Source organism: Molothrus aeneus, chromosome Z (assembly GCF_037042795.1).
Source record: "Molothrus aeneus isolate 106 chromosome Z, BPBGC_Maene_1.0, whole genome shotgun sequence".
NCBI lineage: Eukaryota > Metazoa > Chordata > Aves > Passeriformes > Icteridae > Molothrus > Molothrus aeneus.
Genome location: NC_089680.1, coordinates 28,464,023 through 28,480,496, shown reverse-complemented (window position 1 = coordinate 28,480,496; position 16,474 = coordinate 28,464,023). Strand labels below are relative to the sequence as shown.

The following is a 16,474-nucleotide window of genomic DNA, read 5'->3' as shown; positions in this document are numbered from 1 at the left end:
GCTTATGAAGAGTTTGAAGCTGGAAACTCCTTCATACCTCTGCCCTTTGCTTCCACTGAATCCAGCAGAACATTAGACCTGCACTCCCAGAGTACATTCAAACCTTCAGGCACAGACTGAAATATTCCTCGGCTCTTAACCAAATGGAGGTATTCTAACTGCGAATAAAATGAAATTACTTTTATTTGCACACTTTTTGAAAACATTTTAAGAGATACACCAGTGAGTTCCTGCCATTTATCTGCATATCAATTATTCATTATTTTCATTAAAGAAAACCAAGCCATGCTATGCCCATGAGGATGAAAGAAATCTGTACTGCTCTCTTTCTCTCTGCCCCTCATACATTTTTATTTCAGATTACTTTTAATCCATATATATTTGAAATAGGAAAATGTGTGGGTTTTATTAGCAATAAAACTTTAGGGGATTTCCCCCCCTACTGATTTTTCATAGATTTATGGATCCATAATCATTCACGTCACAGCCTAAGGGAAACGAGGCTCGAACAGGATAATAGCCCTTAAATCCCCTCCTCTAAGCACTCAGATCTTTGCTGTCAGCAAGATTAAAACGGTCAACAGCAGTCTTCATGTGTCTATATCCCACACAGAGCTTTCACAACAACTGGAGTGGTGGCTGGCAGGGAGAAATATGCATAGCCGCTGCTGTGCATAATATTTCTGAGATAAAGAGGGGAGAAAACCAGGTTGCCAGCTTTTGCAGAGTTGAAAAGGACTGGTGTTAACCGCTTGATCAGGTGAATGCAAAGAGGGGAAAAGAGTAAGGAATAATATTATGTTGCAGTTTAACAGTCAGCAAGAGTTTCTTTTCCTAAAACATAAAGGCAGAGAGATGGAAGCACCAAACATCCTTCCACGGCCCAGCAAGGGGAAGGAAAAGGAAGTCGTTCATGTAGACAAGCAGAGTGGTACCTCTGCCACCACTGCCTTGAACACCCAGCCCCTACTGCAACTAGGACCTGAGGGAAATTACAACTATTATGTGGATGATGAAGATGAGGAAGATGAAGAGAAAGAAGAAGAAAATTGGCAACATGAAGATGCATTTAAGGGCGAAAGCAAGGCCTCATCATTTATTCCTTGTTCCCCTGCTCTTTCCTCGAGATCCCCGGCCACATCATCTACTCCATCCATGCTGAACATCAATGTTGGTGGCCAAAGTTACCGCCTCACCTACCAGGCAGTGGCCATCTACCCCAAGACCCGCCTGGGCCGCCTGGCTACCTCCACTGACCGCCGCTGCCAGCTGGGCCTGTGCGATGACTACGCTGCCCAGGTTGATGAGTACTTCTTTGACCGGGACCCAGCTGTCTTCCAGCTGGTGTACAATTTCTATGCCTCGGGGGTGCTGCGGGTGAGGGACAAGCTGTGCCCCCGCAGCTTCCTGGAGGAGCTGAGCTACTGGGGCGTGCGTCTCAAATACACACCCCGCTGCTGCCGCATCTGCTTTGAGGAGCGCCGGGACGAGCTGAGCGAGCAGCTGAAGGTGCAGCGGGAGCTGCGCTCCCAGGCAGAGGCTGAGGAGAATGAGCAGCTCTTCCACCACATGCGCTACTATGGGCCGCAGCGCTGGCGCCTCTGGAACCTCATGGAGAAGCCCTTCTCCTCTGTCACCGCCAAAGTGATGGCAGTGGCCTCCAGCTTCTTCGTGCTCATCTCTGTGGTGGCCCTGGCACTCAACACAGTAGAGGAGATGCAGCAGGTAGACTGGAAGAGTGGGGATAGCCGGCCTGTCTTGGAGCATGTGGAGACCTTGTGCATTGCATTCTTCACATTGGAGTACCTGCTGCGCTTGGTCTCTACCCCAGACCTGCGCCGCTTTGCCAGCAGTGCCCTCAATGCAGTAGACCTCATTGCCATCCTGCCCCTCTATCTGCAGCTGCTGCTTGAATGCTTTACTGACGATGACCAGCCCCGGGGTCGGGGCTCCCAACACGAGCATGATATCGAGAAGGTGGGACGGGTGAGCAAGGTAGGACAAGTGCTTCGCATCATGCGCCTCATGCGCATCTTCCGCATCCTCAAGCTGGCCCGCCACTCCACAGGGCTGCGTGCCTTTGGCTTTACCTTGCGCCAGTGCTACCAGCAGGTGGGCTGCCTTTTGCTCTTCATTGCTATGGGCATCTTTGCCTTCTCTGCCATGGTCTACACAGTGGAGCACGATGTCTCCAGTACCAACTTCACCAGCATTCCCCATGCTTGGTGGTGGGCTGCCGTAAGTAAACACATCTTACCTTGCTGGGTAGACAGAGACCCTCCCTTCCTTCCCCTCCTCTTCCCCTCTCCTCCCAGCTGGAGTTGCTGACAGTCTTGAAAACAACAGGCTCAGATCAGTGAACATCTGCTCTGAATTCTGAGCTTACAGGACATATGCATGCCTGCGTGCGCAAACACACACACACACATGCACTCATTCACCTCTCTGTAAGCTTAAATCAAGACTTAATCAGGCAGGCAGTCTTAAAATTCCCATATCTCCAAATGCAGTATTTTCACTTTTAAAGAAGAAGTGGTCAAAGACAGGAAAAAAAAAGCACTTCCCAATTTAGTGCCATTGTCAGTGTTGCCAAAACAATAGGAAAAAAAAAGGCATGCATTTGGCTATCTAGTTACAGGATTTTTGTTCTTATTCTATGTGTAGGTCTTCTGCAACCCATAAAACTGCATGATGATGAGACATAGTTTATTAACTACAGTCAGATCACCCACACTTTAAAAGTGAAAGCTGTCCCAGAACTCTGGCTGTTAAAAATCCACTAGGACCAACAGTTGTTTTACACAAGAGATTGTGTTCTGCTGTGCTGCAGAAGATGTCTGTATTTATGGCACCCTAGCTGAAACTAGTGGGTAGCTAGACATTGTCAATGCTGAGGGAAGGCACAGGACCCACATCTTGGCCATCCATAATCTTAAGGCTTGTCCTAGACCATTGTCACATACATTTTGTTTTGCAGCAGCTGATGCCAGCCTGCACAGTCTATTTTTGTGTGGGGCCCCAGGAGCACTTCTGACTCCTGGGCATGGCTATGGGTCTGGCTCTGTCCCAGTCACTTCCCTGGAGAAAGAAGCTCATGCAAATAGACTGGATAGGAGTTAGAACATCTCATGCTGGTTGATCAGCACTGATACTGGATGCCCCAAGATGCATATGAGGCCCACCAGACAGTAATCCCAACCCATTCAAGGTCACTTCCCCTGGTCAGCCATCCTGGAGCCCAAGGTCTGCGCTTCTGGTTCAGCCATGGACGATGAGATGTGGTGGTTTACCACACATTTGCAGTGATTCAGCACATGGCAGAAAAAAAGCCTTACAGACAAGCATAGATGCACACATTTATATGTGCACATGTGTATGTGTAACTGTGCTGAATATCCTTTATTCACTGATTTTTCCATCCTTCCATGGGCCATGTAAGGATGGAAAAATCAGTGAATAAAGGAAAGAAGGTCTTGTAATCTGACCTTCATAGATCATCTGTAAGTGATATACAAAGGCCATGAAAACACTTGTGATTCATACATTGCTAAAATACTCTGTCTTCTGAACATGCAGGTTATATGCAAAATCTTTAGGGCTCATTTTTGCAAAGTGGTGATACCATAATAATTTAGATATTCCTGATAAACTTATATGGCTAGGTGAAAAAGGCCTATTTAGCTAAGCAAGTGCCTTCAAAACAGGAGCTGTATCATGCACATTGCAATTCCAAAGCATAAAACACTTTTTATAGCCTATTTGTTCTTTAGGACTGTAAATTAATATATCTAGATCATTCGAATTTTATAAAAATCCAACAGCATTCACCAACTCACACATGCAGGAGAAGAAACATCCCTCCTAAACTGTTATGGCAATGTATAAGACTATGCCAATGGCACAGAACCTTATCATAGGATAACATTTTTGTCCTGGCTGGTAGAGATAAACATCTTGCCTTCTCAGTGTTTATTTTTGGAGATATTTATCCTGTATTATCATTCAAATCCAGTGACTTAATTTCCATTAAACCAAATCACTAATCCCTTTTATTCCACAGGAAGCACCAGGTGCATCCTAAAAATGTGCTCACCCAGTGCTGTCTCATGAACTCTAATGTTTTCTTCATTTAAAATATCATTCTAGTTACCATTTTAGAAGATGAAATACTCTACACAGTGACCTTCTGAAGACTTACTTTAGTGTTAAAGCCACAAGGGCATTACAGTCAAAGTCCTACTGTCTGTGGCTTATTTTTGTCAGAATTTTAGGTTACTGTTTAGCAGATACATACAGTGTGTTGAGACACTGTGAAAAAAAATTAAATAAAATTCACTGGCTGAAAAAGATCCCTTGCACAGACTTGAAAGTGACAGGTGACAGCAACATGCAAGTTTTACCTGCCAGGAAAAAAGTAAGTTATATTTACTCAGTGTAAAAAATATAAAACATCAAAATGTGTGCAGTGAAACTAAATAAATTAGGAGTTATCTTATGTTGACTGTTTGAGAGTAGATTTTTCAAATGTAGCAGCATCTCCATAATCAAACATCCATTGATTTTAATCTGAATTTTACAATGGAAATATTTCAGTACTTGGTGTAGCCCTGGACCCATAAAACAGTTCCCTCATATATCCATAGGCTAGAAAGAGAAAATTATATTGGCTGAGAAGAAAAATGTAAAGGTATGTAGACAGTGAGCTGGCAAAGTGTTCAGAATCATATAAAATAAATACACTAAACACCATCACTCTCAAAAAAATACCCCAAAACAAATTCAACAACCAAAGCTGAAACAATTTTAACAACCCCTAAATCCTTCTTCAAAAGGAAATTCAGCAAAAATTACACACCTGTGTACTTATTTAACACTGTAACTATACATATTGCAACCATACACTGCAAGCAAAACCTTCCAGGCTACAGTTCCTTGTAGGTATGTAATCATTAAAGGGGATTTTATCTAGTAACTTTGAAGTCCTGGATAATTTCTTCCTATAAGGCAAATAGGAAAATTCATTTCATAATTAATTGAAGGGTTTTATGTGTTTTTCACTAGTTCCTAAAATACATATGTAAAACAAAGGTAAAACTCAAAATACAAACCAGAGAATAAGTCCCAAATACCGGGTTTTATCAGCACAGTGGATTAAGAAACAGGACATCTGTTCCAAGTGACATGATGAGGGAGCACGGTTGCAGCTATCAGTGGATTTGCATGGCTGGGGAGCCACATCTATCCTCTCCCTAAAGCCAAACAAACTCACCTTCTGGACAGCCTGGTATGGAATCTGTCTGGGAATTCCCTCTGCAGGGTAAAAATCTAAAAATCCTCCTGAATGGTGTCAAACCATTGTCTTTCTTTACTCCATGAGAGGGTTTGTTGTTTTTTAAATTAGGAATATTTTGCATAAGAAAACTGGTAGACACATACACACAGGCACGCACACACACACACACACACACACGCACAAAAAAAAAGGAGCACAGAATATTTTAGACTTACAATGCAAATTAAAAAAGAGTTAACCTTGTCCCTGGTCAGTGAACATATCTGTCTATGTGCTTTGCTCAGCTAATAAGCTGTGTGTTGGTTTGCCTGTAGGTCAGCATCTCTACAGTGGGATATGGAGATATGTGTCCAGAAACGCACCTTGGACGCCTGTTTGCTTTCCTCTGCATTGCTTTTGGAATAATCCTGAATGGCATGCCCATCTCCATCCTCTACAATAAGTTCTCAGACTATTACAGCAAGCTGAAGGCCTACGAGTACACAGCTCTCAAGAAAGAAAGAGGGAAGGTCGACTTCACACGAAGAGCCATGAGGAAAATATCTGAGTGCTGCGGAGAAGGTGCACCCCACCCTTTGTCACAGCAATGATAGTTTGCGCTTCTTTGGGTATTGGGAGGAGAAGAAGCTGGAGGAGAAAGGGGAAAAACAAATCAGCCAAAAGATAAACGAAAAGGCCAAAAGTAACAAAAGTAGATGGTGAAATCTGTTTTGAAGGGGGTTGTTTTCAAAATTAAAAAGGCTCAGATTAAAACAACAGAATTTTTAAACTCTGATAGCCTGTGAGCAGCATTTGAATGCTCATCAACTCTCTGAAATTAATTCCTTCCAATTAAACACTCTGAATAAGTCTCACATTAGGGTCTAACCCCCTGCTACTGATTAGATTGACAATAAAGACCCACTATAATTGTACAAAGAGAAAACAAATTGTTGTCATTAAGGGTCAGCCACCTTACTTCTGTCATGGCAGTGTCAAAAATTAAACTAATAGAATACCCAATATACTGACTGCATCACTTAAATTGGTTTTACATCAGCTTTCAATTAGAGGAAAATGGCCTAGAGCACTTACCTAAATATTAGCAGCAGCTATAATCCCTAAAATGTCAGCCTCTGTTTCCATTGACAAATAGCTATGCTTCATTGTTCTAATTTTATTTTTCAAATGCAGTCCTGCAAATGAGCCCTCCTATTTTCATGCCTAGTCAAGCAATGCACTGGTTTTAGCATTTCCCACCACCCCACCTCTATAATCATCTTTCAGTATGACAAGAACTAGTGAAGAATTCTGGAGTCTGAGTTGATAAATCTCAATGATCAAATCTGAAAATATTTCCAAATCCAATCCTTTTTAGGTATAAGATTAAGTGATAATTTAGTTTGCAATATTTAATGTATTAAATATTGGATCACTAGTCTCGTTTTCCAGTACTTATTGGATTGTTAGAATAATAGACCTGTCAAGGAACATAAGTATTAAAGCAGTAATTTTAGTAATCAAAGGAAATACATGGGTAGCAACTCTCAAAGACTAGTCATACAAAGGATTTTATCAGCACTTCACTGTAACCAATTTTAATCATGATTTAAAATCAAGATAATTTATCTGGCACATACAGCCGTTAAGGACACAATCCTGACACCTTAGCTCACCCCCAGGAGTACCTTATATCCTAAGATTACTGTGTCCTCTTGCACAGCTGGACAGGATTTCTCATGTGTCTAAACTCATCCCAAAATTTAAATAACAAATAAAATCAACAATAATTAGATGGAATTGCAGTTTATGTATTACTTCTGAGACTATCAGGAATAATTTTTTACATAAGAGCAGTCATACCAATTTAAAAACAGTAATCTGAATAACAGATCTGAAAGAAAAAACGTGTAATGAAAAGGATCAACAGTAACAGTGCACTGATATGACCCATGGCTGTTAGTCAGCAGCACTCCTGCAAAGCATCTTGATGACAGAGATGCATTTCAAAACTCTTGAACTCTCACGTTGTGTCTGTGCTGCCTTGATGAATGCAAATGGCTGCCTTAAGATCTCAGGGCCGCATGGGACACAATGGTGTGAAGCTCACTCTGGGACAGCTGAGGGTGAAAATGTTCATTAATTTTGACACGTCCATGCGAGTTGTGTCAAGCATGGGGACATTTCTCCTTTCAGTGGTGGGAAGGTAATTAGTAACCAACTTGCTCTTCTCATTCTCTACCTCCAGACGAATGTATCATAACCCCATCTGTCATTTTGTTCTTTAGGAATGACAGTCAGAACACTGTGTGCTGATAAGCTCTGTTAAAAGCTAAACCATGTCTTTAAGGCATAGCTGAGCCCTGGGACTTCAATGTGATAGATGTTTGCTGTTCTGGACTGCACACAATGCAGCAGGCACAATCCTGGCACTCACTGAGAAGAATAGCTGCTTTGCTTTGGCTCTAGGGAATTTGCATAGCCCTTCTGCACAGCAACAACAGTACAAGAAGCTTCCAGGAACCACAGGAAACCTCCTACTGCAGTTCAGTGAAGTAGCAAGTTACAAGCATGCAAAAACACAAGTATGCTTTATTTTCAACATGCAAATTGATTTAGACCCATTAAAAGTATTTTAAACCTGGTGATTACTGAATTTTCCAAAATATAGGATACTGAAAAATCAGTTTCTTTGCTGAAGGAATTCATACTTGCATGACTATGCAGATAGGATGCAGATGCTCAGCCTTGCATGGCAGGCTCAGTAGCTTCTTGCCACCTGCAGAAATCTGGAGCCTGAGGACTAACTCTGCTGAGACTGGACTTTGTCACAGCCTCAGACTTGACAAAGATCACTAGTCTCGTTTTCCATCCCATTTGCCTCACCTGGAGGACCTATTCAACTAGATATTTTTTGAAGACATGTAATGAAATAGATTTTCCACACCAAACTCAAGCAGAAGAAAAAAGAGTCTTGTCTCTTAATCAAGAGTCAGAATTGAATGTCCTTGGCAAAAGCTTTATCTTTTCAATGAGATTTCAATGCACAAATCAGTACTGCTCTAACTGCTCAAATGCAGCTTGAAGAGGGTCTCTTGCACCCCTCCAGTTGAATCTGTTCCACTTTGCACCAGGTAAATAATGGCCCACAAGGTGACAGTAAAAGAAGACCATAAAGCTTGATGCTTCCAGCACTTAGCTGGGTGGAAAGGAGTGTATCACAGGCCCTGCTGCAAGAAAGAGCCATGAAAGTACCCTGACCAAGCAGCAAAGCCTTCCCAAACACCCAGCCTCCTCTGGCCCAAGCAATCTTTAGTTTGGAAGGAACCCAGAGTCTCCACACATGAAGGTAAAACAGACACATGAAGGTAAAACTTAAGAGTGCCTCACAGCCTAATGGCTATGGGCCAAAACCACAGCCAGACACAGAGGAGAGATTTCTGTCCCTTCAGAAGCACAAGACATTGTGACCAGTACCACCAGGTGCCATTTGGGTGCCCTGAGCACTAAGGCCATCACACTTTGGGCAGCCCAGCTCACCTAGCAGCTGCTCCACTCTCTTTTTTCTCAATGCACTTTGCCCCCTCATCTGTCATCTAGCCCCATCATCTCACAGATGGCAGATTTGGTACTACCCCAACTACTCTGTGCACTGACTCAGCACACAAATGTGGCTCTTTGGGGGATTGGGGATAGATTCTCACTTGGCTCATGACCAGGCTCAGTGCTGAGAGCTCTCACTAGCACTAGAGTTGGCACAAGGTACATATTACAAGCGTGCAGCCCAGAGGACACCCCTCTGGCAGTGAAACACTAAGCATAAGACTACAGAAAGTTGCTGCAATTTGTTTTGCAGTAACTGTCACCTCTGGTCTGCTGCAGTGAGGAGGTGAATTGGAGCTTAGTGTAGTAAAGCACTTTCCAGAAAATTAGAAGTTTGTGCTTTTTTCCTAAAGATTTGTCATTTTTTTTCCTCTGGATTATTTTATGCAGTTTTCTGCCTTTGGCTTAACTATTCTTATTTTAGGGGTGACAAGCATTAGTCTGTGCATTTCACTAGGAAAGATTATGCCTAAATTTGAGGTACCATTATAGGAGCCAGACAGTGCCAGATTGCTCAGGGCTCTGTCAGTGCCATCACTTGTTACACCTCCCGTGTAGATGGGAACTAGCAAGATCCTTCCACAAATTCTTTCCTGTTCCTACCATACAAAGGGGACCTCCAGCCAGCAGACTTTCAAGAACCTGCAGAAGGTTGTGCAAACCTGTATTAGCTGGTTTTCAAAGAGGATTAAGAATTTTTGCCTTTTTTTTCCTTTTTGACACAATGTTTCCCACAGAAGACTCAGTTAATTTATTGTACCACAATTTATTGTTCTACTTTCAGTGGCATCACTATCCCTAAATTACTCAAACATATGATGACATCCAAAAACAACACAGGAAAGTCATTATTGTCTTGGTTACTTGCATTCCATAGGGCTTTGGCAATCAAAAGGTTTTGAAATAACACATCAAGGGAAAACATGCTTAAACACAACAAGATGGGCAATACTACTAAAGATAAAGTAGACAGTCTTTTTTTATGAGATGCTAATTTGGCATAACTAAGATTTGGAGAAACAGGGTGGAGAATTCTCAGACTACTGAGAAATTAGAAATCTCTCTAAATATGGCTATGTTAGAGTCTTCTATTTTAACTAATTGCAGATATTAATGAGACCCTGAGGGAGAAGGAAAATACATTTTGTCAGTACATTTCACTACAGACTTGGCAAACATGGTGTCTCTGTAAGACAAAGAAACAGTCAGTTTATCTGGATGGCCTGGCTTCATTTTAGGAGAACCAAGAATTGTTTCTTCTACTTAATTTAGTCCTGGAAATTACTGGGGGAAAAGGGGGATGAAAAAAACCAGAAAAGTAAAAAGGAAAAAAAATTAAAAGAAAGAAAGAAGAACATTTTTGTAAAATATGGGTGGGGATAGTAGAAATGTAGAATCTGTCCTTACATGAGATAGTGGAAAGAATTCCTCTTAGAATATGCTCCTGCACAAATCCTGTCTTTGAAGAACATCACTTTTTCAGTGCATTTCAGGAGCTGTTTGCTTTTCTCACTCAGAAAGATAGCACTTAAAGGGGTAGCTACAGTACACCATGGATTAATAGACATCTGGTACTATTCCCAGGTTTCAAAGGCAAATAGCAATATTCAGTCTTTAAATATTTTAAGTAAACTAAGTGAATTTTTTAAAATATCAATTAGGAATACTTCAAGGTTTTTGATTAAATATAATTACTATCAATAAGACTAAGAAATAAAAGTCATCACCTTACTTAAAAAACCCTTTAACTGTTAAGAACATTCTAGTTTTATGTCATGCAAAAATTTGCTTATCTGCTATTACAAAACTTTTATGAACTTATTTGGTAGTATAAAAATTACATGCCTTTTGACTGTAATCCAGTCCTTTATCTAGGACTAAAATAGGGAAAGGTCAGAGGTAGAAGCTTTTTATGTACTTAGTTAATTTAATGGAAATATGCTCAGAAAAATTAAAGCTTTCTACAAGTCCTGAGATAGAGATTATCAATAAATAAAACTTTTCACAGTTCTAGTTCTACTCTAAAAAATTACTCTGTACTGTCATTCAAATTCCTGAAGTGGATTTGCTCGATTTATAAGCAAAATAATTTGACATCATTAATAACAAGATAAGCAAGTGCCATATTTTAAAGCCAGTCTTTTGCCACCACTCAGTAACCGTTCTTCAGGTCACCACGTTCACTTTTTCCTTCGCCAGTTTTGGCAGGGTCTGGTGAGGGGCTGGGGGGGGCGGGGAGGGGAGGGGCCGGGGGCAACGATGACAACACAACAAAGAAGCAAAAAAGCCCCAAAACCAGTACGTTCAGGAAAATTCAGGAAATCACAGGCAGGCAGGGTGTGACAGCACCTTCCGCTGTGCTGCGGGCCCTCTTCAGGGCAGGACAAAGTAGCTGGGTGGGTCTCCCTGTGGGAAGAACCGCTCCTGGCGTGGAACATTGTTCACTGCTGCCGCTCAGAGGTTACCGGCTGCCAGAGTCCCCCTTTCCTTAACAATATCTGGTGCCTGCTACTTGCCATGTTGGCCAGCTGTGCTGCATCTTCCTCAGGCAGTCTACCAAAGCCTGAGGTCTTGTCACCAAGGGTGGAGTGTTTACAGTAATGTAAAAGTTCAACCATTTTTAATTCATTTATTAATTTGAAGATAAGTAATTTAGACATATACCACATATCTTTAATTGATACTGCCTATTTTTTTTTCACTGTCCACTATAAAAAGATGCAGAATTTAAAAGAGGCTCTAAATCTTTTTAGCCATTTAGATAAACAGTGGGAAAAAACCATAAAAATTGAAAATGCCGACAGAGAAAAATGGGTAGTATCAATTTGTAAAACAGCCTCTGAAAGAATTTCAACTGTAAGAACAGTTGCCTTGAACACTGGTGCTATCACCATGCTGTGAAGATGACTTCATGGAAGTGTTGTGGCAGCTGATGTTCTTCATCTCACCACAGCCTGGGAGCAGAGACTTTAACAACCACAACATACTGAACTAATTCTAATAATAATAATTTATTATTCTTCTCCTCAAAAATGTTTTCTCAGAGATGCTTATAATTTAGTCTATCATTAAAATAACAAATCCTGGTTTGTTTTTTTTTCTTTTTGTTGTTTTTTTTTTTTGTTGGTGGTGGTGATGGTTGGCTGTTTTGGATCAATTTTCTTTTTTCTCCCACAAGTGTCTTATTTGTATCTGTTTTGCAAAGGGATAAAAACTTTTTGATGACTTCTTACTTCAGTGCTTATAGACCTGCTTGTCTATGTCTGTATACCCAGAGGTCCTGTAGGCTCTCTCCTCTATGCATTTTATTTTTAGTTTTACATTCTAATAAAAAATGTAATCCATGTAGACACACTCTAGTTAGAGAACAGACTGACAAGATAGCTGAATGGCAGGCAGAACCAGTTGTGGGGAGAACAGTGGAAATCAGTAGGATTTTTGCATTGTGTAAAGCATAAGTGTACTTGTAAGACACATTCTGATTGAAAGATGTACGAATCCAGCAATTAAAACCATCTCCCATGACAGCAGATGACAAGATGGTTCAATCCACTTCAGCCAGTATGGCCCTTGACAAAACTTTAATATGACTACTGCAAGAGGAAAACCACAAAGGTATATGATGTTTAGTCGGGCATATGCAAGGAATTACTGCTGATAACTGAGTTTAACTCACAAATTTTCCAATTTTCCAGCCATCAGTGACTTTCCCTTTCCTCAATCCCTCCACGCAGAACAGCGTGTAACAACCTACTGGCTGCTTTAATGCCAATGTAAAATGGGTTAGACCTTCTGTCCACATTTACAGGAAAATAATCATATTAAGTAAAACTTGAACTGCTGACATTAAGAGTTTCAGGGATGAGAGAAAAGGTGAAGGACCCACTGTGATAGATCAGAGTTTTTTAAACAGCAATTATTTCCAGGAATACCTATTCCTCTTTTATTAGATGGTTAACACAAGGTATTTACTATTTACACATCTTTAAAAAGGTTTGACATCTTAAAAGTACAGGTCTTAAAACAAGACCCACAAAACCATACAATGGTATATAAACAACAAAAACTTACTAAAAGAGAAAAAAAGAGTGCAATTTACATAATGGTGAATGTAAGGAAGCAACTCAATGCAAGAGTTTTAAACCCCATGCAGAAAACAAGGAAACCGATGGAAAAATAATATGGTTAAGGGTAAATGAACTTTGGTGTTTTCACACAGCAGCTGAGCAATATGATACACACCGAGGCAAAATGGATGGGTTTTAGCAATGATCTTAAACCTCATAATGCCAAATGTTAAATGGGCAGTACAGATTTCTTCCAAGAAACCAAAAGGAAATATTGATTAAAGCAAGAACTCTAGCAATGAATCTGTCTTAAACATATAAGAAATTAAAAAGGTACTACTTTTAGTATCAGATTATTACAATTTAATTTTTTTAGACATAACACAGGAATAAAGAAAGCACACAGTATAACTCCATAAGTAAAAAGTGGTGTGCATATGTGGGCATGGCCTTGTGTCCCTTGTGACAGTCTACAGCCCAACTAGACAGGAGATGGACAGGACTAAGAGACCAAGTTTCAGTTATGGGTCACAATGTCTCCAAACATTCCTCCTGTATTTCCAGCTAAGTCAATCACTCTGCATTTTCTGCTGATCCCACCTTTTCCCTCAGTTCTGCACTCAGAAACAAACTCAAAGTCATTGTGTACCTTTTTTTTTTGCTTTTGAAGAAACATAGGTTGGTGGAGTCAGTGGGAAAGCGAAACACTGTGTGCTCTTGGTAGATCCTGTTGTCAGCAGCAAAGACTGATTCTTCTGTACCTTAAACCAAGAGCCACTGAGGTGCAACTGCACCCATCTGCATGCATTCCAAGGTAATGGAAAATACACTCTTAACTGTAATTTATATCAATACCAAGGAAATGGGTCTTCTGTCTTCTGAGAACAGAAAATAAAACAATCATTACCACCTCTTCTGTCCTAGTGCTCACAATGGTGGTTCACCCTCCAACTTCTGCTTAGTAAGGTGAGAGGTGTTAGCTGGTCACAAGGGACAGGCATTTCACCTCAGGAAAATGGCTTTAAAACAAATGCCTCATAATTGCTGGCACAGCCTTTCTTCTGAGCAAGTAGCAGGCAAAAAAAATTACTCACAGCCTGTGCACTTCCATTGTTTTCTTGGCAATAAAAAATTACTACAAGCTATATTAAGTTGCTGGCAATAATTTGAGCACTTTGGATAACCTAAAGTAGGCAAAAAAGTACATATGAAACAAAACAAAAAGCATACATTTTTAAAAAGCCACGAATCAAGAAAAAAACACTATTATTTCAGAAACTTTCAAAACTTTACTTCTCTGCCTCCACACAGCCACAGAGACCCATGGCAGACTGGGACAGATATGGCACTGCATCCAACCACTCTCCTCACTGGGAAAAACCATGCCACTCCTTGATGTAGCTTAAGCCAGTGAAACAATCTTTCATATTCCACATATCCTGCTTTTTCTCTCCTTCCATTTAGGCCATTCTAGAATTTGTTTTCAATTGACATTAAAGACACCTTCACAGTAAAATTTGTGTTGTATCTCTGGTAGGAAAACAGTGACAACTATAGAATAACCTTAACCAACCTTAACCGATGCCTACTTAATGAAGAGAAGCATTTCTCAGCTTGTGGTAAGGAAAACTAACTGCTAGTCACTGCAAATTACTGCACATAACTTAAAATAAATTATGTATGCAGACTCAAAAATGCAAATAAACTGCCTGGTACATATCCAGCTAAAGCAACCGTAATTAAAGTACACAATCAAAGCATCAGATCAGATTCATGTAAGCACACATTCTTATACAGCTTTTTGCTGTTCCGTTTATTAGCATCTTCTCTAGCTATGACTTATTTTCATTGCTCCCTGTAATCCTCTTGGTTGGAAGTATGTCTGTACCAGATTCTAAGCATTAGTTCCCCTTAATAACCCAAAAAATTGAGAAGGGTTGTACCAGACTTTTTTTCCTCTCCTTGTTTTATTGTACCATTAATTATTCAATCACAAATCTGTTGCATATTTCATTCAGGTTGGGTTTTTGGCAGTAACTGTGACTTCTTTAGAAACAGTTCACTACAGTTTAAATTCATTATCTGCTGCTAATTAAGCCGATCTGTTTTATTGTCACAAAAGAAAATCCTGTTACAGAAACTAATGAGCTCCAATCTTCAGTAACTGAGAGGACATGTTTACAAGCAGGAACACTTAATGGCTTTGCCAATCAGAGGCTGGAATTAAGTACATTTTCTAGATGTGTATGATTAAGTCTAAATAGTTTAAAGCAGTGAAATGCACTGTTTCATCCTTATAAATAATCTCTTGCTTCTCACTGGGGACAGTATTTGTTAGTTCACAAAAAAATTATAGGATACTCAAATAGGCAAATTCATAAAAACAAATAAATTCATAAACCCAACTGTAATTTGCAGTTTACTTCGGCTACTTTGGGCAGTACATAATGTTATAGTTACGAAAATGGTTTCTAACATTGTTTGTTTATTGGCATCTGTCGATTTACTAATACTTTGCTGACTGTGCTCCCCTCTAATTCCAACTAAGTTTTTGAGTAGGTGTAAATACTTAAAGGTTAATCCCAATTAGACCTGCTTGGCAATGGCATTAAGTGTTCCTGCTTGTAAACACATCCTCTCAGTTACTGAAGATTGCAGCTCACTAGTGTGACACGATTTTCTTTTGTGACAATAAACCAGATTGTTTTAATTAGCAACAGGCAGTAAATTTATATGGTAGTGAACTGTTATTAGGAAGTCTAAGTTACTGCCAAAAAAGCCAAAACAAAACAAAATATGCAACAGATTTATGATGAATAATTACAGAAGTACAGAATCACAGAACGAGTCAGTTTGGAAGTGACTACAGTGGGTCACTTGGTCCAAACTTCCAGCTCAAGCAAGGTCATCCTACAGCACATAGCACAGGATTGTGTCCAGTTCTGGAATATCCCCAGTGAAAGGAAACTCCACAACCTCTCTGAGCAACCTGTTCCACTGGACAAAAAACCTCTTCGTCACGTTCTGGTGGAACTTCTATGCATCAGTTTCTGCCCTTTGCCTCCTGTCCCACTGCTCAGCATCAAGAGCCTGGATCCATCCTCCTGGCACCCTCCCTTTGGACACTTACAGGCATTGATGAGGTCCTCACTCTAGTCATTTCCAGGCCGAGCAGGCCCAGTTTCCCCAGCCTTTCCCCATTGGAGAGATGCTCCAATTCCTTGATCAACTCTGTAGCTCCAGTTAGTAATGATAGAGCAAAGCAGGGAAGGCAAAAAAGTCCCCCTCTCAATTTTCAGGTTACTGAGGGCAAAAACGTAATGTTTAGAACCTGGCACAAACATGGGAGCAATGAAATTAAGTCATAGCTAGAGAAGGTGCTGATAAACTGGATAGCAAACAGCCGTGTAAGAATGTGTGCTTACATGAATCTGATGATTTGATTGTGTGCTTTAACATCAGGGCCATACAGGTGCTCCCTAGAGAACGAGTCTTCTACCTCATGCTATCCATTCAAGTCTGAGTCTAACAC

General features: G+C 40.5%; 1 protein-coding gene across 1 annotated transcript; it reads left to right on the top strand.

The window, feature by feature from the left end:
* Positions 1-798: 798 nt before the first annotated feature.
* KCNV2 (potassium voltage-gated channel modifier subfamily V member 2) lies at positions 799-5,883 on the top strand. Its single transcript, XM_066569709.1, has 2 exons — positions 799-2,238; positions 5,608-5,883. The coding sequence occupies exons 1-2, from the start codon at positions 799-801 to the stop codon at positions 5,881-5,883; spliced, it is 1,716 nt and encodes a 571-aa protein (XP_066425806.1).
* Positions 5,884-16,474: the final 10,591 nt, after the last annotated feature.